The sequence below is a fragment of the Colobus angolensis genome, unplaced genomic scaffold, assembly GCF_000951035.1.
Source record: "Colobus angolensis palliatus isolate OR3802 unplaced genomic scaffold, Cang.pa_1.0 Scaffold328, whole genome shotgun sequence".
Lineage (NCBI taxonomy): Eukaryota > Metazoa > Chordata > Mammalia > Primates > Cercopithecidae > Colobus > Colobus angolensis.
In genome coordinates this window covers 1,697,090-1,724,358 of record NW_012116577.1, presented here as the reverse complement: position 1 = coordinate 1,724,358, position 27,269 = coordinate 1,697,090, and the positions used below count along the sequence as shown (strand labels likewise).

Genomic DNA, 27,269 nt, shown 5'->3' with positions numbered 1-27,269 from the left:
TTTTTGAGGATTTGGGAAATAAAAAAAGATTTAAAAAAATAGAGAGGTTTTTTTTTTTTTTGTACAGAGGAATGAATGAATGTGCTTGATTTCAGGTGGTGGATAATAGGCCCGTTGAGTGGAAGAGACTGAAGTTGCAAATGGTAGTGGGAAAAACTGATAAAAAATGTGTTGAAGAAAACAGGAGATGGAAAAAAGAACACATGTGGGATGAGTAGACTGGCAAGGAGGAAAAATCTTTCCTTCTTAAAAGAAGTAACTAACAGACAAGGGAAAAGGTGAAAATACAGAGGCAATCCCAGGATATTCATGTCAGAAAGTTGCCTGGAAATAAAAAGTCAATCACCTCTTGGGAGCCTGTTTGGCTGAAGCTTGAGAAGATTAAAGAAATTCTGCTGTGAACAATGTTGATGAAAGTCAGCAAAACGTACATGAAAGCTTTCATGTAGCCATGAAGATGTAGGATAGGCTAGAATACCTAAGTTTTAGTGGAACCAATCAGAATTTTCTTGTGTCTTTTTTTTTTTTGACACTGTAGAAAAGAGACCCTGGGAAGTAGCTAAAACTGGGGAGTGACACGAAGTGCACAGCAGTAGAGAATCAAGGTTGGTGTGGAATTGTTTTTTGCTAGTGTGCAAACCTGAGGACAGTCTTCATTCACATGATGAAATTATTCCTTATGTTAGAAGATGTTTAATAGACATTCTTAACAGAAAAAAAAAGAAAAAATGAAATAGTTAAATGGTACCATAGAAACCAGGTTTGTGGAACCAGAATAGGGATGATGAACTGGAAATTGAGAGGTCATGCCCCAGAAAGGATAAGTCATGTTGAGACAAAGCTTTAAATAAATGCGAGAAGAAGTGTAGATGACTGGCCACAGACCCCATGGAGAGAAAGTTCTATACTGCTTCTAGGATAATGTTTACTTGGAGAACTAGGAATAATATTGCATACTTGACTTTGTCTGGCTTTGGGTATGGTGAACAGAAATATCAATAATACAACAATTGAGTTTTAAAACTGAAAAACCAAGGTATTTACCAGTTCTTTTTTTCCTAAATGATTGCATCCTATCACAGGAAAGTCTTATGGTAAACTAAACAATTTAAAATAATTCTCTGGTTTACTATGAATGTAATCTGAAAGGACTATAGAAGATGGAAAACAACAATTTTATTTAATACTAATTTAAATTGAATGAATATGGTACATTATATACAAGTTATATTTTTACTTAGGAAGAACTGCTATTTTCAAGGAACAACAAAGTACATTTGTTTTATTGTTACAGAATCCTCATGCTAAATTTTTAAGGAAATTTTCCAAAAAAACTTAACCAAACTGCAAACCTGGAATTGCAACACACAGGACAGTAAGACCAATAAGGCCATGGATAAGAACCAAACCTAAACAGACAGTATGGTTTTAATATCTTACAGAGAAAAGTAGAAGTCACAGTAAACCTATTCAATAAACTGAGTAAATAACTTTTAGTCAATTGGATGTTATGCCTTGTTACAATTTCACACCCCATATTAAGTAATAAACGAATTTATTGTTTCACAACTGTTTTTGCAAAATGGCTGTAACATCATAAATAAATTTTAATCTGAATTTCCATTCTTTGGTGGTACTTTATAATTGTTCTCATATTGTTTCACATATCCATATTTCCTCACCCTTACTACTACCCTATGTTTTATTTTATTTTTTCTTCAGTTTACTCTGACACTACTAATAAACTTTTTTCAATCTCTGGGTTCCTTCTGTAAAACAAATAAACGCAACTTTGACTAACCATTCTTAAAAACATAATAAATCATTTTCCCTTGATGAACTATTGGTCTGTAAATGTTTTCAGTAATATACCTTCGGGGAGGAGGTTATTACCTTATGATACGTTACTGTTTTATAATAATAGGGCACTGGTACTCCAAAATACAAATGGGATAACTTGCTTTGCCTATTAGGGGTAGAAAGACTTTTTTCTTTTTCTTCCAATACTGAGGTAGGAGTGGGTGTATCTATGTCAACTGAAGTAGTAAGAATCTTTTTTGTGAGCTTCTTATGTTCTGAAGTGTGTCTTGGAAAATTTCCGAATAATAAATTTAACGTTTCAGGTGTTGTTATAAAATTACATATTCTTTACCAAGAGAATCTTGCAGTGATATATATGGAGAGGCACATTTTCCATGTTTACAGGTCATCTGAGCAGAAACATTTCTTGGTTCTCTGAGATGACCTGCAAATAAAGATATCTAGTAGGCACTAACCAGATAGAAGTGGTTTTCTTCCTCTGTTCTGGTCTGCTGAGGAGAGGTAATATCTAATTGTCAATGAGGTATGCTAACATTATTAACTATTTTTCTTTTTAGAGGATTCAGACACACAAACATGTTTTCTATTTTTGAGTGTATAATTCCAGCACTTTAGATTTGGTACAGATCCCAGGAATGTGGTATTAATCGGGTGATTTTCAAAAAATTGTGTATGTGGAAACTTCCAAACAGACACAAAAATAAAGAGTATGATGAATCTTCATGTACCCATTTCCCAGTACCAACAAAACCTGGCTGGTAGTTAAACTAGAAAGTATCAGGTTATTATTATTATTTTTTAAACAAAAAGGATGCTTCTACATACTTACAGAATATTACAAAGTTTTCTTTTTCATTTTTTTGACACGGAGTCTCGCTCTGTCACCCAGGCTGGAGTGCAGTGGCCCGATCTCCGCTCACTGCAAGCTCCGCCCCTCGGGTTCATGCCATTCTCCTGCCTCAGCCTCCCGAATAGCTGGGACTACAGGCACCTGCCACCACGCCCGGCTAATTTTTTTTTGTAATTTTAGTAGACACGGGGTTTCACCATGTTTGCCAGGATGGTCTTGATCTCCTGGCCTCATGATCTGCCCGCCTTGGCCTCCCAAAGTGCTAGGATTACAGATGTAAGCCACCGCACCTGGCCAGAATATTACAAAGTTTTCTGAATGCCAAAATTCTTGAATCATGTGCAATGGACCTATTAGAATAACCAATACACATTTTATAAAATGCACATGTAGCCACCTTCATTGCAATGTTATAACTGTAATGGCAAAATTTTAAGCTTTCACCATTACAGTTGTCAAATTGAATTTATTTGCCTTTAGTGGGGTTGAAAATTAGTCTCAATATCTAATTTGTTGGTTTGCAAATTTCTTTTCTCAGCTAGTAAATATCTAAATGAAGCCTACAATGTAAAAATTAGTGTACTAGGGTCCATTCAGAATCATAATTTTTCCTTATTTTACTAGACAATTTCCTTCTTTTTGACTTCCTATGAGTACTTAGTTTTCAGTTACAAAAAATGAAGTTTCAGCAAAAAATCACAGTGTTAGAAATATTAATGAGAAGAAAAGAGCAAATGGGAGGGTAAAATCAGCCTAGGCTTTATGTCACCAAATGTGATGTCCCCAAAAAAGAAGTACCAAATAGGGTGTGTGTAAATAAATGTACACAAACACATAAAACTTATATCAATATATTCTCTCCAAAACCATTTAGTAGAATAGTCAAGGAAGAATGAAAAGAATAAGGACTAATGAAGAATGGTTTAAAGAATTAAGATTTGGGCCATCATGTTTGGTTATGCCTGTAATCCCAGCACTTTGGCAGGCTGAGGCAGGTGGACTGATCGAGCCCAGGAGTTTGAGACCAGCCTGGGCAACGTAGTGAAACCCCATAGTGAAACTCTAAAAACAAAACAAAAACAAAAACAAAAACAAAAACAAAAAAAAGCAACCAGGCATGGTGGCACATGTTTGTAGCCCTAGCTACTTGGGAGGCTGAGGCAAGAAAATTGCTTGAGCCCAGGAGGCAGAGGTTGTAGTGAGGTAAGACGATGCCACCGCACTCTAGCCTAGGAAACAGAGCGAGGACCCTGTCTCAAGAAAAAACAGAAAACAAATAATTGAGATTTGGACAGCAGTCTAGTTATACAGATTCTATAATCACATATACTCTGAAATTAGAAGATATCCTTTCATCTCTAGCACTACTTTACCATAATTAAAAGTATACTTTTTGTCAGAATATGAGGTATAAAAACCTAACAAATATTTTATTAGCCTTTATCTGTAATCTTGTCCTCTGAACAAAATTCACAGTGACTATATTATATTGATGCCATTTATACAGCAACAATGAAAAGCAGTTTTTCAACAGGCAAGTGTGTTTTGCCATAAATTCTTGACAACTAAGAGTGTCAATTTCTGCCACCACTTAACACAATTAGCACTTTTATCATACAAAGTTGTGGCATGTGATCATGTACACTAGAGTTTAAATGTTTAGGACATCAGACTTGGATTATGAAGATCTGCATAATATTCTGGGATTATATAAAGCTATTTCAAATGAAACATTAAAGTCTACAATTTTCACATTAAAATGATTCTAAGCCAGCAAAAAAAACTGTAATCTAGAAACACCATTTACAAGTGATACATATTCAAGCTCAGACAAGTAATATGCAGAAAGTGAGACTCAGCCAATTGCAACAAGAATTAAATAACCACTTTTACCCTGATATTTCTTTACCTTTAATACATGATCCTAATTACAGATACAACTTTCAAAGAGAAATAAAATGACTGCTTTTGTAGTGCAGAACTATAAAACATTTTTTAAAATTCCACATTTTTAAGGATATGGGTCCTAACAAAATATTTCAATTTTCAAACAAAGCAAAAAACACAGTAATAATATTATGTACTCATACATTAAGTGTTATTTTCTATGCTTCCTTTATGGGAAAATAATTTCGGGAGATTAGCGACTGTCTTTTTTATGTGTTTACTAGTCTACTGTATTCCATATTACACCACACTGCAATGAATACAATATGTTCTAAATCCCTTGAGAGCTAGACATAATGAATAAAATTTTTAACCTGGGTGAACAAAGCTCATACAAGTGTGAATGTATGTAAGGAAGGAAAGATGTATGGAGAAATGCTCTGTAAACTGTTAGTCACTCCATAGACCTAAAATATATGCAGAGTAGGGATATCAAAAAGAATGAACAGTTTCCACTTCCTTCTCTAGGGGTCTTGTGTGATACAGTAGCCACATAGCTGGGCTGTGATGTGGGCTAGGCTCACTGTATCATTCTTCCAGAATCTTCAAGGATTCACTGTGACTTCATTGTCCTTTTCAAAACTTTCAAAGAGTACAGAGTTCAACAGGAAATCAATTACATTCTCTGTTGGTTGTTCAGGTTATATGTGAAAAGTATGTGAGTTTACTCTTAGAGTTGGACAAAACAGAGGAAGAGGAGGTATGATTTCTTCTCACTATATGTATAACTTGCCAGAGAATATTGTTGTAACCCATTATCTGAAATAGCACCACTGCATATATTAAAATTCTTTAATAGCCACAATGTAATACTCTGTTTATATTAACACTTACTGAGTACCTATTATATGTCAGGTGTAGTGGCAGATGCTAAGGATACAGCTATGAATTAAACCAGGCCAAATTTTCGAGGTCTGTAGGAGGAAAGACAAGCTCCTGAAAGAAAAACAGCCCATCATCATCCTAAACTAGGAAGGTGAGGGAAAGATTCCTGAAACATCAATGTCCGAAAGCTTTGAGTCTTAAGGCAGATTGCTGTGTGAATAAAGGCAAGGAAATATAAAATGGTCTATAAATAGGTAGGTAGGTAAGTAGGTAGGTAGATCAATCAATCAATCAATCATCCATCCATCCACACACGTGTGTGTTTGTGTGTGTGTGTGTGTGTGTATTTCTTTTCTCTACATACACACAAATTCAGAGCTGGGGAGTCAAGGAGGGAGGAAAAGAGGGTGAAAGAGTAAGAAGGAAGGGAGTGGGGAGGAGAGAAAGAAAAAGGGAGGGAGGGAGAGACAGAGAAAGGGAGAGAATGATAGTGTGAGGCGTGATACGGGAAATGCTAAAAGATGAGATGAGAGATATAATCATGGGGAACCTTAAGTATGATGATCCAAGGAGCTAGAATTTTATCCTGTTCAGGTGATGGAACATTGGTAAATGGCTGACAGCAGAGAATAAACGTATTCAAACTTGCATGGCAGAGAGACAAATGGAGAGACAAGGGGACTGCGATGAAATGAGGAAACACTTAAGTTTAAAATTGCTGGGTCTTAAAAAATGTGATGATGTTCATTGTTAGTAAGATCAATTTTCAATCTTTCTTAAGATATATCAGTCCGTCCTTAGAGTGCATGTCAAAGCCAAACTGGGTCTATGTGAACCATGCTATGGGTAGATTTAAATTAGGTCTCTCATTTCCAATAAAGGAGCATATTATTTCTGTGAACTCTGATCTCACGTTATCATGAATACAGACACTGGAAAGTCTGTATTGGTTTGACCTTCAATTTTCCCTAGTATTTAAAAATGTAATTTTATTTTTCCACTTGGATAATCCAAAAGAAGAGAAGTAAATATATATTCTCAGTTGTATTCTTATACTAAATAATGATTTATTGCTCACCTTCTCCCAAATGGTTCTAAAACTGGTCTTTTCTCAACTGATTGTTGGTATTTTACACTGACCTAATGTCATATGGGAATAGACTAAAGATGCACTGTCCAATATGGTGACTACTAGCCACATGTAACTATGTAAGTTTAAATAAAATATTCAGTTCCTCAGTTGTACTACCTACATTGCAAGTGCTCCATAGTCACACGTAGCTAGGAGCTACTGAGTTGGACTGTGCAAATATAGAATATTTCCTCCATTAAAGAAATTCTGTTGGACCATACTGGTCTAAATTACAAATCTCTTTAAAATCCAGCCATGGAAACACAGTAGACACTTCTTTTCTTTCTGAGACATTGATTCTATCTACATTATAATTCAGAGACACTAAATATATTTGTGTCTCATTTATAATCTAATACTTAAGTTTTCTTAATCTAGTAATTAAGTCATTAATGCCTGAAATACATATGATATTTGACCAATATGACAGAAAATCCCTGCTTCTCATTTACTTCTGTGGAACTGATATAAATCAAATAGAAACTGAATATTAAAATTATTTATTTTAGCTTATGGAGTAACTTAAATAATAACTCAATCATTTTTTTCTTGCTATTCAAAGGGAAATACAGTAAAGAAATAAAAATTAAAATAGTTCATCCTTACTAGTTTTGGAATTTAAAAAAGAAAAATAAGTTTTGGAAAAATACATAACTCTCCATGAAATTATAAATACTAAAAGTACCACATATAATACTTGAACTCACACACTTATAAATTCATCCCTTTGCTTTTGTTAAGTGTAATCACAAGAATGTAAACTTTTAAATTCAGTCTTCTCAAATGAAACATTAAGGTTCCTCAAATGAGAATGGGTTCCCATACTTGAGTGTTTACATATTCTAGTTGCACAACACAGAGTCTAAGCTGTGTTCACAGGGCAGTCACAAGATAGCAAAACTAGGCTAGGACCAGAGATCACACTACTACAAGGAAGAAAACAATATTTCATTTTGATGTGAACTAGGTTGATTAACAACCCATTAAACAAATAACACTTAACCATAACCACTTTTGTAGAAATTAGTTGTATCTGTTCTTCATACTTTCCTTTCTAGTATTGTGCAGAATGCAGAGGAGTTGCAACTGTTGGAAGCCAAATGCTATTCATGATCCCCACCCAGGGTGTGGGAGTACTGCTCATACTACACTCACAGTACTGGTTCCAAGTCAATCTCTCATAATCGGGAATCTACTGCCAACCCACAGAGCAATGAATAGGGCGTGTATGGTAATCACATTACAAGAAAGAGAGAAAGAGACATTTGTCAGATACTCCTATTAAAAAACAAATAACTACGCAGATCTTGAGATGGAGTTGAAGAGGTAGAAAATAAAATACTAAGAAAAAAGAAGAGAATTAGATAGTCCTGTGCTGAGGTGAAAAAAAGTAGAATTAAAAGAATGAAGCAAAAAAAGAGCAACATCAAATTTTAAAACTAGTTTTCACAAGAGAAAACTAAGTTATGTTTCTTCCTGCCCCTTTCCTACTGCTTTACATATGTGGAGAACTATCTGAAAAGTTGTTAACTTAATAATCACAGTAATAATCTTCTATTTATATGTTTTCAATTTCAACTACAATTTCTTTCTTGAGATCTTTGTTCCTATCTCATTTTGTTCCCAAAGAAATCAGACCACTCAATGTCAATCACTGCTTTTTGATAATTTATGGTCTATCTGGTCAGTCATAGGATTAGCTGTCTTAAAGATCCGACCATAGTAGAATCCCACCAAAATACTATCTACTACAATAGATGACATAATGGAGTTTCAGCTTAACTCCTGCACTGTATGGTTTAATGAAGAACCAAAAGTGCCTCATTTTTAGCCTTTCTTTCATAACACTATCTTGTTTTGCTGTATTAAAAAGTATATAATTTTGTTAAGGAGAGACTTAAGGGACTTGGTAGGCAGTTAGTTGAATGTCCAGTGTCCCAGGCAGTAACAACATCTCTTCAATCATGTATCTGACATGTATCTGGTCTCTTCTCTAAATGAGGACAGCAGAGTGGAAGAATCCTATAATTGGCCTCTAGAGACTTGGATTCAAAATACAGCTCTGTTATGAATTACGAATTATGTATCTCCTTTGGCAAACTAGTCTACTTCTCTGGACCTCTGAAAATGAGATGTTTGGTTTAAATGGTATCCAGATTCCTTCCACTTTGAAATTCCATGATTTGAAGGTCTGGTGTCCCCTATGCTAGTTAGCTGGTTGATGTTGTTAGCTGAGGAAATGCTGAGGAGGTTATTTGGGTAAAGGATCCTTTGAAGAGAATGGGGCATGGGTTAAGGAAAAAGCTATGTATCAGAGGTTGCAGGACAAAACTTTCTTATTAACTCAATAACCCTCCTTGCACACCCAAAGAAAAAGATTAAAATTTAGCAATTTTGTTTCTTCCAATTATTATATCAGCTCAATGAATGTGGGAATACATTTTTTTTTTTTAAGTCACATGTAGTGTGAAATATTTAAGACTGATATTCTGAAAATCCATGATGAAAATCTACAATCTCTGAAATAATAAAATTCTATCATTAACTCATTATGTGATCTTGGGTATGTTATTAAATCTCCACAAGCCCAAGGATATGTTTGGATAACATGTGCTCTAAGACCTCTTCTAATTCTATAATTACTGAAACCCATTAGCAACTGCCAAATTTAAAGATCACAAAAATTGTAGAAAACATTTAACTTTTAAAACATAAATATTTTAAGAAAGAAATGTGTACAATAAAATGTGTACATTAATGATATTTACAGTTCTGCTTGATTTATCACATATAAAAGGGATCTGTGAAGCCTGTCTCTCATGAGAATTAAATGAGAAAAATGGGATTTATATGATTTTCTATTTTTTTTTTGTATAGTAGCTAAAATCTTTCTATTACCAATCTGCACGTTTGCTTGCATATCTTTGTTTTTTTTTTTTCTTTTTCTGAGATGGAGTCTTGCTCTGTCACCCAGGCTGCAGTGCAATGGCACAATCTCGGCTCACTGCAACCTCCACCTCCTGGGTTCAAGTGATTCTCCTGCCTCAGCCTCCTGAGTAGCTGGGACTACAGGCATGTACCACCACACCTGGCTAATTTTTGTATTTTTAGTAGAGACGGGGTTTCACCGTGTTAGCCAGGATGGTCTTGATCTCCTGACCTGTGATCCGCCCGCCTTGGTCTCCCAAAGTGTTGGGATTACAGGCGTGAGCCACCGCGCCTGGCCTTGTTTGCAACATAAATTACCTCACCTTTAGAAAAAGCACAGCATAAGACCAGCAGGTTACTCAACTAAATAACAAGTAAGAATTAGTGCTTTTGAATTCTAAACCTCTAACGTTCCTTTTGATTAATGCTTATAGTCTAAAGCAAATATAATTTATTGCTGCTTTCAAGTTACTATATAATAATGGAGATTTAAGGTAGTGTATTTCCATAATAATCCAACGTTTTTAGGTGTTTGTTTAACTGGGTTGTAAAATATCCTCTGGGGGAATAATGGGTAGGTTCTTCATGAGAGCAAATGCTTTTGAAAACCCTGGTTAAAAAGATTTCAGGATTGTCCTATATCAAACAATTCAAAGCACTTTTTTTTTTAAAAAAAGCTTTTCTTTTGTTTGTGTATCCTATAACAAATACAAAATTTCTAAATCTGAAAATTATGTATCAAATACGTAATTACCTTTTGAACAAATAAGACTCTACAAGAATTATGTATCATCTTTGCAGATATAAAAGTATATGTAGAAATAAGATGGTCTGAGTTTCCTTAACACTTACACACATGTGCATACACATGATCTGAGAAGATAATAGAATCATATGGTACAATAGTCTAATATATTTTGTTATTGGTAATGAAAAATAAATGAAATATATTACATAGACTATTATGGTATAATTTAACAGATTAAATATGTTTCCATTAATGTTTGATGTTTTTCTTGTTTAACTCTCAAAGCAAGGTTCAAGTGTAAAAAAAAAAATCTCAAGCTTTGCTAATTCACATTACTACTAATTTACCAAATATTAAGACAAGGAATGTTCTGAAACTTAGATCACACAGAAAAAAATTAGAAATTATAATAATTATTTTTATTTGAGACAGAGTTTTGCTCTTGTTGCCCAGGCTGTAGTGCAATGGTGTGATCTCGGCTCACCGCAACCTCTGCCTCCTGGGTTCAAGTGATTCTCCTGCCTCAGCCTCCCAAGTAGCTGGGATTACAGGCATGTGCCACCATGCCTGGCTAATTTCTGTATTTTTTTTTTGTAGAGACGGGGTTTCTCCATGTTTTGAGGCTGGTTTTGAACTCCTGACCTCAGGTGATCTGCTTGCCTCAGCCTGCCAAAGTGCTGGGATTACAGGCATGAGCCACTGCGCCTGGCCAATTTTATTATTACTATCATTAGAGACAGGGTCTCGTTTTGTTGACCTGTCTGGAGTGCAGTGGCATGATGACACAACACTGCAGCTTCAAACTTCTCGGCTCAAGTGATCCTCCCACCTCAGCCTCCCGAGTAGCTGGAACTACAGGTCTGCAGCACCACACCTGGATAATTTAAAAATTTTTTTGTAGATATGAGGTCTTGCTATGTTGCCCAGACTGGTCTTAAACTTCTGACTTCAAGCAGTTCTCCCACCTTGACCTCCAAAAGTGCTAGGATTACAGGTGTGACCCACCATGCCTGGCCTATAATTTCATTTTTAATATTCACATTAAAAAAAAGATACTACTTAGCCTTTCAAATGTTAGAAATATTCATCTAGATTGGTACATACCTTCATTATTTCTATTTCAAAACTATAACGGTTTTATTTATTTGAATCATTGAAGGGGTTTTTTTTCCACAATGGACAAGATTTCTTTATATAATTGTTTCCATGATGACATGTTCGACAGAAGTTCAGACTAAATTAATGTTCATATACTAGCTGTTGTACAACATAAAAAAGGAGACTTTTCTTTTAAACCATAGAAAGTGCCTAATCTCTTTGCTATCACAATTCCAAAAGTTGTGAAGTGGTGTATAACACACATTTCTAAAATTTTACTTCCTATCTTTTAAAGTTTTTGATCAAGATTATATGTAACCATCTCATAAAGTTGGCTAATGTTTTTGAAAAATTCATGTTATATAGGAACTCATATAAATTAAATATTCAATAATTTCCTCCATTAATTTCAAACTCTTTACTAATTTTCAATTCCTGAAATTGAAAAAAAAAAATGCAAAGCTTCTTTTACTTGAAGCAAAGCAAAACTCAGAAAGTATGTTCTATGCTATGCTTAAAACTTAAGTAACAGGGCAAGAGACCTTTAGAGTACTTTAAAGGAGATATATGAATAAAAAAATTACACTAGAACAATGACCTTAAAAATAAATATGACCCTTAATTATGTCATTCTTTTCTTTGAACTAGAAAGCATCTTAAAGTTGTCTTTAATCAGCTATGTCCTAGGATTTGTCTAGGAAGCAAGGGCAGTTATAAAACTCGAATCTTAAAAAATGTACAGAATTAGATTAAAAATTATCTCTTCTTTTCTCTTGCTTATATTCATACTAAAAATAGCCTCTATCTATATGTCACAACTATTTATACTGAAAATAGCCTCTATCCATATGTCTTGGACATAATTTTACTCCAATCAACATATTGAGTTTTGTGTGTGAAATCAAGTATTTTTGAAACAGAGTTTTCCCCTAGAATAAGAATTTACCATTTATAAAGTTATTTTATATTACTCACACTAATAATGTAATATTAATCACTTTACATTCATTACCTAATTAACCTGCTTTGAGAAGCCCATTTTATAGATGGGGTAATTTAGACTTGGAGTGATGAAGCCCAAGTAAACACCACATCGTTACCAATGGAGGAACTAATTCAAACCTAGGCTGACTCTGTAAACCTAAAATGTACTATGATTCAAAAGGTATGGATTCAAAACTTTATTCCAGTCAAAGTAAATTATAATCTTCTACAGTTGCACCCCAAAATTTGCAATTTGAAGCTGGTGGTTTGAGAAGCAATGCACCTTAACCATGCTTTTCAGGTTCTCTAGCACTGCTGACTTTGATGAACTGCTTTCTATTTCCACAAACCAGTTATTTACTGAAGCTTCCCATGAGATAGTGCATGGTAGATGGTATGGTGGAGAATTTAAGCAAAAAGAAGTAGAAAATATGCCTCCTGCCTTTGAGAAGCTTACAATCTAAAAATATGCTACCCCAAATATTGAGAGACTATAACATGACTGGGCATGTTTATCAGGGATGACTTTGTGGAAGCAGAGTACTTCAATTAGGGTTTTGATGGAAGGGAGAACAGAAATTGACAGAGAAGTACGAGATTAACCAGGGTACAAATGTTTGGCAGTGAAAATAAGACTTGTGGAATAATTTAATAACCCTTCTTTATTTTGAAAAAACATTTAAAATTCTTCAATTCTCTCTCAAACATGCACAAAATTACTAACCTTCTACATTCATGGCTTCTCTCAGAACCTGAAGTTTCTTTTGTCTCTCTCGGATTCGGTCCAAAGCACTTGATATTGCTGAGGAGGTGGGCAATTCTTGAGTATGATATATTGGATCCATTTTCTGAGGGCCAAAGATATCCAAGGCTATACTTCCATCTGAGTATCTTGCCTCCTTTTTTCTAGGAGTGGTTGAAGTCCGCACTGTTACTGCCTCAGGGTGACAACGACGATATGAGGCAGTCTCTCCTGAAGAGAAGTCTCTGTCAGCTGTACAAAGCAAGTCCATGGATGAAGCCCAGATCTTCTTCTTAGAAAGTACATCAGCGCCAGGGATGGGTTTTTTTTCTGGGCCACTAGTTTTGAACTGGTAAGTGGAGCGTGTATTTTCAGAATCTTCATGTCCAGAATTATCTGATAAAATGTCCTTGAAATAATCCTCCTCATCTTGTGTATCTCTGATGGACAGAAATCCCATAGATTTACTAAGCCCTTTGTTAAGAAAGGTCTGATGAGAGAGTGGAGCCTTTTGTATGTCTAGTACATCAGAAGTAGAGCTTCTCCCTGGAATGATAAGAATCTATCATGTATGCACAGAATTTTTAGAAAATAAATGGAAATGTAATCCACTATTGACAATGAAAGTGGTGGCAATTTCTTAAATGTTCCAAATGGAAGATCTGAGGTGAAATGGTATGGTGGTGATGGTGATAGTGGAAGAGGAAAGAGATGCTATGCTTGCATAACTTTTCGTAGTTCATCGTGTCTTATCTAATAAAATCAATATATTGAACTGACATTTTTGAGTGGTATTATTTTCTATTCATCAAATGTGAATTATTTGGTTTTAAAAAGCAGACAACTATCCAGTTTGGAAGAATGTTCACTATCCAAGAAATGATTTGGGGCAATAATGGAATGTATAGTGAACTACTTTAACTTCTACAGGTATACCTCAAACATTATGTCATATCACTATAAAGCCTGGGTATATTCTGATCTTTTAAATAAATACATTTAAGGAAGAAACAAAGAATTCTTGCTATATTCTGGATGGAAACAGGATTGTAGCATTTGGAATTCTTAAGTATCACGATTTTATTATAATTAGATATGTTTTCAGAAAACTTTATTGTGTTTGAAATCCAAATAATTTGATTGTGTTTAAGTTATGAAAGAAACTGAATATTTCCATGGCAGACCCTCATACACTAAAAAAGTTTTTTCCTCTAGAACATAATTTACCATTATTTGCCATTTGTAATAAAGTACCAACTCTTATTCTTTAGTTCCTGAGGTAGTTAAAATCAGTAGTCATTTTACTTTTTTTTAAAGGCAGTAGTCTATAAATGTGACACACACCAAAAATGTCCATCCAGTAATTTTGTGAATCCATAGATTCAACAAAAAATCATATATATGTCCACTACTGAAAAAAGAAATGTGGGTAAATACTTTATAGTTACTAACTCAATAGCCCTCAAACACTGAAGATTTCCTGTGCTACCTTCTGTGATCTTTTTGATAATCTATCTGCTATACAATATAAAATAATGACTAAAACCTTCTTAGTAATAATAAATTGCTTGTTAATTTATTTAAAGACATCAGTTGCCTCTGTAGTGTAACAACTATAAGTTTTAATTTCCTGAACACAAATTTTACCTTAAAAAATCTTTAAAAAGTGAATTCATTTCAGAATGGCAGCAAATAATTGCTTAAGCATAAGATTAAAACATTGTGCTTTTATTGTACCTCATCTTCCCATGAATCTACTGAAGTGTAAATAAGGATAACATCTATATTTTGGGCACATCAAATAAAGAACACCAAGAAATATACCATACCACATCTAAACACAGATTGCCACAGACTCCAGCTTCTAACCTAAGATAATTTGAAAACTGATAAACATATATCTGTGTTACATTATTTTAGGGGTAAGTTATATTCTTAAACCACATTTGGAACTCATTAATTTAAAATTTTATTGAATAGAGAACAGAGATATTCTCGAAAATTGATAGAACACATTATATTTTAAAAAAAAGAATGGAAAGGATTCCAGGATCATAAACCATAGATAGATGAACTCAACCATCTGCCTTATTCTGCTACCTTGACTACCAAACAAGCAGTTAAAACTTGGAAAAACATCAAACAAGTGGGTATGTGGCAACACCATAAATTCATACTCAATCACTTTGTACACGCAACACCACGTGTTAATAGTAAGTCTGTTTACTTTCCACAATGACTGTTTCACTTTTCCTCATTCTTCACATTTTCTACCTTAACTCCCTACTCTTTTAGCTGATGCTGTTGTCATAAATCCAAGAAAACCAGAGCTGTTGGAGGAGGGCTTTCTCATCTTTCCACGAGTAATTCTATACTACCTATGTCTACTCTTTTTTTTTTGAGTCTTGCTCTGTCACCCAGGCTCGAGTGCAGTGGCGCGATCTCGACTCACTGCAAGCTCCACCTCCCAGGTTCAGGCCATTCTCCCGCTCAGCCTCCCGAGTAGCTGGGGCTACAGGCACCCGCCGCCGTGTTAATTTTGTTTTTGTATTTTGAGTAGAGACGGGGTTTCACTGTGTTAGCCAGGATGGTCTCTATCTCCTGACCTCGTGATCCGCCCGCCTCAGCCTCCCAAAGTGCTGAGATCTCAGACGTGAGCCACCGCACCCAGCTATGTCTACTCTTCTCTTTGCCATCTTAAAAGATGAAATTTCCTACCATTTGAAGGCCAATCCCCAATATGTATTCTGGATTCTCCCCTCACAAGTTTGCTTTATCAGAGACTTTACTTCTATGGTTAATTCTCTGTTGCTATCTCCTCATATTTTCATTATTCTTCCTTTCCATTGAATATTCCCATTAGTATGTGAACATAATCTAGTATCTCCCATAGTCAAACCAAACCAAACCAAATCTTCCTCTGTTAACCACATTTCCCCCTAGCTGCTGCTGTCTCCCATTTCTTACTTCCCATTCATTATTCTACCCATTTTAATCAGCTTCCAACTACTCCATACATTAGCAACTCTCATTAGTTATGACCAATGATCTCTACTTGCCAAATCAGACGGACATTTTGGTATACATATTGTACTTCTCAGTAACAACTGGTTATGATGACCATCCTTTACTCAATCTTTTCCTCTCTTTATATACCTATATATCCTACCTGTCAGACTGCTCATTCTTAGTCTTTGGTTTTTCTTCCCTTATTAGATATCCAAATGTTGGATTTCCTCAGGTGTCAGTTTTAGAATTCCATCTACTCACTTTGTCTTTATGTAATTTCTTCCATTAACAAGTCACTAATATCATCTATACCTTGACAACTTCCAACTGATACGCTTAGCACTGACCTCCTCTGGGAGTTCCAATCATATGTAATGAAACTTCTACTTACATTTCAGAAGACCCTCAAATGCAACATGCTCAAAACTGATCCTTTGCTTCCCACATCCAGAACTGTCCATTCTCCCCCAGTCTTTCCTATTACAATAAATGGCCCAATTACTCAACTGATTGTTCAAAACAGAAATATGGGCACCATCCTTAAATCTTTTACCTTATTTAATCCCCATATCAATCCATCAGTAAATGATGGCTATTTAAATTCTCAAAGATATCTTATTATTTCATGTATTCTAATTCCGCTGCCATCACCCTATTTCCAATTAACATTATTGCTTGACTATAACACTGCAATGGCCCTAAGCATTTTCCTTCTGGAGAATGAATAGCTTGCTAAAAGCTAAATGGGAAACAATACATAGACTTTATTTACAAATAAAAGATTTCATATTTGTATTCCTTGGGTAAGATTTCAAGAGTATAAAAAGTCTTTGTAATAGAACACATCCCATTTATTTAAGTTGAAAAAAACTTCCTTGTAAATTACACTGTGTTTTAACTATTTTTGTTATATGTGATTAACATTATCCCACACTGGATACCATCATTCACCTTTCACTTCACCCAGACTCAAACATTCACATCTCTTAGAAGTAAACTTCAAAATGACATTTCAATATTAAAAGAGGCTCCCCAAGTCCCCATGTGTCCTCACAAATGTGTACAAGTGCATTTTAAAAGAAAGAAACATGATATTATTAATATGCCTAAGTTCTGAAGCACCACCATGTTGATCTGAATAATAGTTTAAGTTTCCACCTTAAGCTTGGCAGGAAATGTTTAATTTCTTTCTGCTCAGTGAAGCTATTTTACCAGCATTGGCAGTATTAGGTAACAAAGCAGGGGCAGACAGCCCACTAGTTTAGGCCTTAGCTTCTGTGACAGATCTCGGAGGTAAGATATAAGAAGAGACCTTTTAAGGTCATTTACTTATAGATAAAAAAAGTTTATTGTATTTGAGCTGAACAATTAAATCACTAGGTATAAGGCATTATCCCCAAATTTGCATACTTTTTTCCATCTAATTCTGTATCTCACTGTCCATCTTAACATTTTCTTTATTAAAGACTGTAGTCAGGAGCCTAATAAACTAATGCTATCACCACATATAGATTTTAGGTTGGTGCACATTGAAGAAAATGTTTTACTAATAATGTATCATAAGGTTGCTTTGCTGCATTTGACCATTGACAGTTAAGAACTGGCACTGCCAAGTGTCCTAGGTATCTTAAAAGAATTACTTCTTCAAGAGATAATTTCTTTTTCAATCTTAAACTTTTAAAATTAGTGTATGCAGTTGACTATTAGCTGCTGAATACTTCTGCCTGGTAATGGCTATAATTAGTATATTTACTTTGATTTTGTCCTTAAAAGAAGGTTTTATGAATCTGTAAAAGGTAAATGAAAAGAGCACTTGTGCAATACTACTGTGCAACGCAATGATGGCTAAGAAGGTCTGAGGAATACTCTTCCCTTATATTTTATCCAAATAAGACTATTATTTCAGTATTAGGACTTTTAACTCTATTAAAAAATAGAAACATTAAACAAAATTTGGTTTATCCTGAGTGACTAATTGTAATCACTCACAAATTCTCTTGAGTTTAGATATAAGGGAGATTTTATTCTCCAATATGACTATTAGAGGATAAAATCAACAAACAATCTACTTGAGGATTTGATTTCTCTGTTAATTTTGTAAAGTCCTGACAGTCAATGCTTCTTTATCTGTATTAGAACAGCATATTAATAATAAGAATTCTAAGGAACTATTAGACAGTAATACTAAATCTTTATTAGTATTATAAAAACAAAATTACAAATAAAAGGTATTAAAATCTGAATTAAAACTTCTGATGTTTTTATTGTTATAATAAGAAAATGGTTCTAATAATATGAGCCAAGATGTTTTCTTTTTCTTTTGCATACAACTTAATGTTTAAAATAGGCTAAATAAATAAACCATAGTTTCACATATTTCTTGATGGAACTATTAAATAATTATAGTACAAATATATTACACTTCAAAATCTAGTATTTCCATAAAACCTTTTCTCGTTCAATCAACAAATAGACACTGAACACCTATAAAAACTAATGTACTTAATACAGTAGGTTTTCCCTATCCCCAGCATCTACATGTCCAGAAAGCTTAACTTTTATGAATGTCCTTTATGAAACAAATATATGTATATATGTAAATGACAACCTGCTATTTAAAATATGTTACCAAGTAGGTATAGACTCAGTAAAATCTCTTAATTGCTATCTTTAAAATACTCTGTAACAATTAATTTCTGAAACATTAAGCCTCTGAATCATTGAAAGTAATAAAATCTAAACTACGTTAGCATTTGATAATCCTTACAATTTGATAAATATTGCAAGGCTCACCTTTTTCTTTCTACAGACCCACAATGGAAAGGGAGATAGAATGGGAGTCATATATACATAAATAAATATATATGAATATTTTTTATTCTTAGAAAAAATACACTGCAAAAATTAATAATACAACATTACAGTTATTAAATCAAGAAGTAACAAATAAGCAAATAAATTTCAATTACATAACATGGCCACTTAATGGTAGTAGGAAATGATAGTAGGGAACTGCTGAAAGAGGTTAGAGAAATAACAAGAAAGACAAATAAGAAAGGATGGAGGGAGAGAGGAAAGAAAAGAGGGAAGTGGAGAGAGGAAAGAGAGGGAGAAAATAGAAAAAGATAAATAAGGAAAACAACAATGTCTTTTAAATCTAATGTTCCACTTATTAAAATGTTCATTATATCTCCCAAAAGATTCTTTCAGCTTGCTATTGACATTCATTTATAAGTTTCTGTTATTATTCGATTCTAAAATAGGAGACTGAAAATTTCATCAATTAACAAATTGCTGCTAATATTAGTGCCAAAGTTTACACTATATACTATCTCAAATCCTAGAATACTATAAAAATAAACAGATTTTTACTTACAAAAATAAAGTGACAAAAGTACAGTATGGGGATACAAGTACAGGAAGGAAATATTTGCAAGAAAGGATTAAAAATACTTCCAAAGTTGTCACCACACTGTATTTTTTTTGGCCCACATATAAACTAATCACGTACGTATTAGAAAAAAAACCCTGATCTAACCAGAAATAAATTACTATACCAATGAAATGAAAGCAAAAATATCTTTTCAGAAAGATAATCTTAATTCACAATAATTAAAATGGAAGCACCAAAACAGATACTTAACTAACTGTACCATTACAAAATCACTCCCTTAGAAACAATTTTACTGCTTTTCTTTGACTTACACATTCCTTCTTCTCAGATATGAGAGTTCTGACTCTGCAAAACATCTGGTCCAGATAGTCAAGGTCTACGTTTAGTTTGCACAACTAGAGTTGCTCATAGGTTTTAAATAAGACAGCTTTCTCTGATGTTCTGATTAAATTAAAATCTTAACTTTTTCATCTATTTTATTAAACTATATCAATTAGAATATATTTAAGTAACCTGTACATTTACTTCTACCTAGGCCCAAGATCTAAGACAAGATCTAAAAAGTATTTTTGTTAATGTTTTGATTATCATGATTCTCAATATTGCTTGATAAGAACAGAACAAAGATAATCAGCAAACTCAAAAGTTTATTTTATAAATAAGCCATGCCTGAAACTTAACAGTGAAAAACAAATTGTCACATAAAATTATATTTACTTTTATTTCAAGTGTTTGAAATTTCCATTCACGTCTTTTCTTTTCTTTCTTTTTTTTTTTTTTTGAGACAGAGTTTCACTCTTTGTTGCCCAGGCTGGAGTGCAGTGGTACGATCTCAGCTTACTGCAACCTCTGCCTCCCGGGTTCAAGCAATTCTCCTGCCTCAGCCTCCCGAGTAGCTGGGATCACAGGCACCTGCCACCATGCCCGGCTAATTTTTGTATTTTTAGTAGAGATGGGGTTTCACCATGTTGGCCAGGCTGGTCTTGAACTCCTGATCTAAGGTGATCTGCCCGCCTCAGCCTCCCAAAGTGCTGGGATTACAGGCATGAGCCACCTCGCCTGGCCTGAAATTTCCATTCATTTCTTTTTAAAAAGTAAATTTAATTATCATAGGATACATAATTATATAATGCTACTGACAAATAGGAAAACCACTATTCATCATTAGTTTGTATTTACTAAGTATCACTCATGACCTAAGGTAGTATTTGATAACTCCATGGTAATATCTATTTAGTGGGTTATTACTAGCATTAAAAAAAAAATAAATATGATACAAAATATCACAGTGCAGTAAGAAAAACATTTTCTGAAACTTGTTTTAGTGTTTATGTTCATAAACATATGCATGTGTTTATTCAGTCATGCTTTAAAAAATATTTTTAATATGAAATACCATGATAAAGTAAATAAATAATATTATTATTGATATACCAATACTGGAAAGGGAAATAATTTACTCTGGGAATTCTAAATATATTAATAATATTTTCTGTGTAAGTTTAATGAAACTATTTTTTAATGTAGCTAGTATTCTTGTCCATTCCCTAACTCCACTTTGTCCGTTTATGTTCTAATCATAGTCTCAATTACCAGATTTCAAAGCCAGGTAAGTATAATTTTTGTAAAGAAAACAATGGGATAAGGTTAAAGCCTAGAAATTTCCTATTAATATACTCTTACCTGTTGGTAATCCTTTTCCTCGCAATCGATCTCGAATAGCCTGGCTTCGATCAGGTTTTTGTTCACTGTTACAGGAAAGGTGGTCTGTCTGCACACAGGTAATAACAAATCAAGTTTGACAAAAGGATCTCCCTTTTGTTTTCACAGTAACTGTTTACAGAATGACACTAGTTACACAGTTTTTGGAGGATATAATATTAAATAATGAGATTCTATGCCCTATTGTATTTGTAGGGTAATTTCTATTCTTGGGTAAGATTTATGTAGCCCAGTGCCGGCCAATTCATTACAGAAAATTAAAAGGGAAGAAGCAGTGACTGAAGAGTAACCTACTAACTAGAAAATACCATCAGATTAAACTTGTTAAAATGAGTTCTATTTGAAAACAGTAAACTTGAAGTCTTCTTCTTTCCCCAACCAATAACTACTCGTGTTAGATTATAATTTAAAAACCACATTAGTTTGGGTATAATAAAGCTTTCTCCTGATTATAACTATGAATTGAGGAATTTAAATTACTTTCTTTTTTTTTGAGACGGAGTCTCGCTCTGTCGCCTGGGCTGGAGTGCAGTGGCCGGATCTCAGCTCACTGCAAGCTCCGCCTCCCGGGTTTACGCCATTCTCCTGCCTCAGCCTCCAGAGTAGCTGGGACTACAGGCACCAGCCACCTCGCCCGGCTAGCTTTTTGTATTTTTTTTTTTTTTAGTAGAGACGGGGTTTCACCGTGTTAGCCAGGATGGTCTCGAACTCCTGACCTCGTGATCCGCCCGTCTCGGCCTCCCAAAGTGCTGGGATTACAGGCTTGAGCCACCGCGCCCGGCCTAAATTACTTTCAGAAATAATTTTATAGATCTTGCCCTTCAGAAATTGCATTTGGAGTCTCACTCTGTCACCCAGGTTGAAGGACCTCGGTTCAATGCAACCTCTGCCTTCCAGGTTCAAGTGATTCTCATGCCTCAGCCTCCAGAGTAGCTAGGACTACTGGTGCATACCACCACACCTAGCTAATTTTTGTATTTTTAGTAGAGACAGGGTTTCACCATGTCGGCCAGGCTGGTCTTGAACTCCTGACCTCAAGTGATCTGCCTGCCTTGACTCCCCTAAGTGCTGGGATTACAGGCGTGATCCACTATGCCTGGCTGAGAAATGTTAGGTCTTTAAATGGACCCTCTGAGGGTTAACACATTTAAATCAATGCTCTTTTAAGTTCCCTTTAAAATAAAATGTAGTCTTAAAAGTTTAATAGCTTTAGCCAAGGGTATTTGCTTGAAATAAAGTATGTCAAATTAGGTCAAACTCCACATTATAAGGGATAAAAAATTGGACAGATCACTGTTTCATTCTGGTGGCCAATTAGAAGAGAAATGTCAATATAAATGGAAGAAGAGAGAATGGTGAAGAGAAATTACTTAAATCTAGCACCAAGAGCATGCATACATATTTGTTTACACACACACACTCGCACATACTACAGAAATGTTTTAATATTGCTCCATTAGGGAATCTTGCTGGAGTATGGATTAAAAACCTGTTTAAGGTAGTATATTCAAGGTTCAAGCATTATGCTTTCTACCTATAAGAAGACTTGTAAATGGAAGTATTTCTGAAATAATGTTATCATTTAAGTTGCATGAATGATGTTAGTCCAGATTATACTGTACTGTCAGTGACTGAAAAGACAGTAAACATCCCATATCTTTGAAAATTCCTGCATTGAAGTTAGTTACTATTAATAATAACTATTATTTATTGAACATATATGCTAGGCACATACTTTGCGCTATCTAATCCTCAAACAACCTCATATAGTAGACAATATTATCCTCATATTACAAATAAAAGGAGAAAAAGCAAAGAAACTTCTAAGGACCACAAAGCAGCTCATTAATATGGAAATAATTACTTTTACAACAGTTCGATAATATGGGTGATTGATACATATTATTCCTATTTTGCAGATAAGTAAAATTGTGGCCCAAATATTGTAACATTAAATCAGTGGAAAAACCTAGACAAGTAAGCTGCCTTGCTGACTTTTACCCCACGCTAATTAATTTTAAGAATGATGGTCACTTAGAATGAATTTCACACCAGTGAAAGACTAACTCACTCTATCAGCTACTGGAGACAACAAAAGCTTTAAGAAATATATTGGGGTCAGAAACACTCCAGTTCCAATTATGTCTTCGTCATTTACCTTATCTGTGGCTATGTGTAAGTTATTTAATCTTTCTCAGCCTTAGTTTTATGCCCTCTAAAATGAGGATAAAAGTATCTCTATTAAATTGAGGTTATTTTGATGAATAATGTGATAATGTACATAAACCCTTTAGCATAGTGCCTGGCACAAAGTAAACAAACACTTAAAAAACAGTAACTGTTGGAGTTACTTCTACCCAGTGATGTCTAGGAGATGAGGAAGAGCAACAGAAAGGTAAGGGGAGCATGATTATACTTAGTAAAAATTTGTCTTTGTGAAGAGAGGCTATCTACATGCTGATTCCAACTGATCCTTCTATTTTTCTCTCCCATTAAATAACCCCACAATACACCCCATGCCGTACTGTTTCCCAAACATTCCTGTTTTCCCATTTCACAGCCTTTATCCAGGTTCACTTCCCTCTGCCAAGATTACTCTATCTAGCCTACAGGATATAGTTCGAAGTGCTATTTTTAATTTTAATTTTTTTTTTTTTTTTTTTGAGGTAGGGCCTTACTCTGTTGCCTAGGTTGGACTGCAAAGGTGCGATCATGGCTCACCACAGCCTTGACCTCCCAGGCTCAAGTGGTCCTCCCATCTCAGCTTCCTGAGTAGCTGGGACTAAAGCCATGCACCATCATGCTTGGCTACAAAGTGCTATTTTTCAGTGTAACCATAATTAGTATCCTTTTCCTTTAAACTCTCATAGCTGTTAAAATTTTTACTATGTATCTTTTTATAGCCCTCTTTTATTTTATAAGCAAATGGTTATGGCATTTTAGAAAAGAGTGCCTAGATCAAATATTTTATTCAAATTTTTATCTTATACAATCCCTAGCACAGGTTTCATACATAAATGAGCAACAAAGATCCACTGTAATAATGAGAACTAAATGCTAAACCTTAAAGGGATGAAGATTTTACGTGTAATATGGGCAATTATTGATAGGTAATAGAATTTCTATGGAGACAGAAAAAAATATTCATTCAAAGACAGAAAAAAATATCTCTCACAATTTTACTATAGGAATAAAATTAGCAAACAGTACAAGAGTCTTAGAGAAAGTGTGGTATAGTAAAAAAGTCCCTGGACTGACTAATAGGGAACTCAAATCCCATAGTTGTTTGGGTATCAGTTTCTTTAACCATAAAGTGAAATTTTAAAGAATATTAGCCTTATGAGAATATCTGTGAAAAAAAGACCTCAAAGACCAAGTAAGTTTGGGAAATGCTTCATTTACATGTCTATTCTTCTTGAAGGTTAGTAATATAGTCTAGTACATTAAAGGCTCTAAGAAGTTCTCCAGTGAAAATACATTGAATTTCCTTTAAATAATTTTTTCCCAAGCTTCTCTGGTCATAGAGGAATTTTTAAAACAAAAATATTGAAAACAATGTGAGAAATGTTGGTCTGGACAGAGGGTTTTCAAAGATTTTTTAACAGATTTACCTTTGTCCAAAAAAATCACATGCAGAAACATAAATAGATCAAATAAAACTGGAGCTGCTCTAGTTAAAAGAGGGAAAATGGGCAACCAAGAACTCCATTTATTCAGCCTCTACTTCCTACACTTCCCTTCACTATAGAACTGCAAAGGTTTCTTAGGGGAAGAGTTTACAAACCATTTGCCTAGAAGATCTCTGGGCCTGTTATCAACTGAAAAATTGTGCAGAATTTGAATATATTCCTGGCATTCATCTGACATCCTGGTTAAGATGGGAACTAAATCCCTACCAATAAGGAATTCTGAGGAAGCTAACAAGAGCACTGTGTGGCAGTGGTCAATTTGTAACCTGTACAAGGAAGAGGGACCAACACTCTGGGACTATAACCCTAAGGATAAGAGCAGATAAAGTATAGATCCAGATCAGATAGGGCAAACAAGATAAAATACAGCTTTAGAAATGCAGAACAAAGGTGGGACTTTCAGGTAAGATACAGCATTGGTTATTCTTGGGATTCTTCATATCCAAAACAAGAAAAAAACCAGAAGAGTCTGGGTCTTGGGGAAATCTGGCAGGGATACAAGCATGGATTTTCCGTATACACTAGGTAGCAATGTTCAGAGAGGAAGGGAAAGTAGAGAAGGTTTGGGAAATACCTAGAAGATCCAGAAAAACGAGTGGTCACGAAATAGGTATAAAGCAACAGAAAGTACATTTAAATATTTCTAAAACCCATTTTCATGTCAATACATTTTTTCTAGGTGTACACAGTATAACTATTTGCTAAAAGCTCCTTAGGAAAAGATCTAAGAAAGAAAACAAGAGGAGACACTTTCAGCTCAAACATGCTATCATTCTATGATATTTTGGGGAATAACTCTCACAAAATCTAGACTCATTGCAATGAGCTTCTAAATTTTAAGTATTGTTTCAAATAAACAATTTATATTAGAAGAAGAAATTCAATTTTCCATTTCTAGTCTTCATTGAGAAAATGCTACCTATACAGTATCCTTAAAGAAAATTTTGTGATATCTACTCAATTTTAAAAATATGACTATATTTACCATTGTAATTGTAGCTTACCCCAGAAAGATTTCCCAGAACCAGTTTTACCAAGTGTTTCACGTAGGAAAATGAGGGTGCACAGTTGCTATTCCTAATGTGGGCGCTGCAAGCATCCAGCACAGTCCGAACAGAAACTCGAGCGTAAATAACATCCTCACACATTCCAAGCAGTATGCTGTTGAGATGATCTCCAAGCTTGATAGGCTGAATATAAATAAAGGAAAAGCCACATTAATAAATGTGAGTAAATATTCTTTCTAATGAGACAAATCATTCTAGGAATCACAGGAACTACACTAAAACACGCTTCACATACTTGGAGGAAATAAACTCCTTCCTTATAAGCATATGCATCTTACTGTGTTTTACCTTTTTATGGTCTAAAAAATATTAGCAGAAGATAGTTAACTTATACTTCCCTATACAGGAAGTACAGAAAAACTCTGGGCATTTTAAAATATAAAGTAAAGGAGTGAAATTCTTGGCTTATTCAAATGTTTTGATGAACAGTTACTACATGTACACACACACACACAAACATACACACCATTGGGGGAATAAACTGTTTCCTAATATTATATAAAATGTAATACAGTCAACGTGTATAAATATAATTTGATACTCCCATGATAACTTAAAAGAGATTTAAAATATTGCAATGCCTCAAGACCATTTAAATATAAATTATAATTATGTTGGTCAAACAGACAAGCCAGAATGTGAGGTTTTTTTATTAGTTAACGTATTTTGTAGAATATTATATCTGAATGGCCAAAGAGCATATGAAAAGGTGGCCAATATCATTATTAAAAAATGTAAATTAAAACCACTACAAAAAGAAGCTATTACACACCCAATAAAACAGTGAAAAATAAAAATACTAAAAATACAAGAATTGGTAAGGAGTGGAGCAATTAAAACCCACATCCAAGCTGATGGGAGTTTAAACTGGTATATCCACCTTGGTCTAAACAAATGCCTTTCCTATGACCCTTCCACTTCTTATCCATTTGGGTATTATTAATATATCATCCTTTAGGGTTAGCTTAGATGCAATGTCCTTTAAGAAATCTGTCCTGATCCTCCAAACCTAACCAGAAGTCCCAACTCTGTTTTCCATAGCGTCCTCCATTTTCCCTAACATAGCATTTATTGCATTATGTTGTAATTGGCCGTTTAGCTGTCTATTCCTTCCAAAAAACTGTATAGGCATGGGTCACTATAGTCCTAGTGTCTAACAGTATCTGACACAAGGTAGGTACTTAATAAATACTTTTAAATTAATATTAAATATTTCTAAAATATTCTGATTTCTGATCCTAAAACACTAGTTTATATTTCCCCTTTAATTTATATTTATTGATATTGACTCTCTACTTATATTTGATATTGAC

The 27,269-nt window shown here is 34.3% G+C and overlaps 1 protein-coding gene across 5 annotated transcripts in view; it reads right to left on the bottom strand.

The window, feature by feature from the left end:
- Positions 1-27,269, bottom strand: part of PTPN13 (protein tyrosine phosphatase, non-receptor type 13 (APO-1/CD95 (Fas)-associated phosphatase)) — a 226,789-nt gene that overhangs the window by 108,765 nt on the left and 90,755 nt on the right. For all 5 annotated transcript variants that reach the window (XM_011951790.1, XM_011951791.1, XM_011951792.1 and 2 more), the window contains exons 5-7: positions 25,894-26,079; positions 21,162-21,249; positions 13,058-13,621 (exon numbers count right to left, since the gene is read on the bottom strand). In XM_011951790.1, coding sequence (XP_011807180.1) covers positions 13,058-13,621; positions 21,162-21,249; positions 25,894-26,079 — 838 coding nt within the window. The remainder of the gene's footprint in view (positions 1-13,057; positions 13,622-21,161; positions 21,250-25,893; positions 26,080-27,269) is intronic.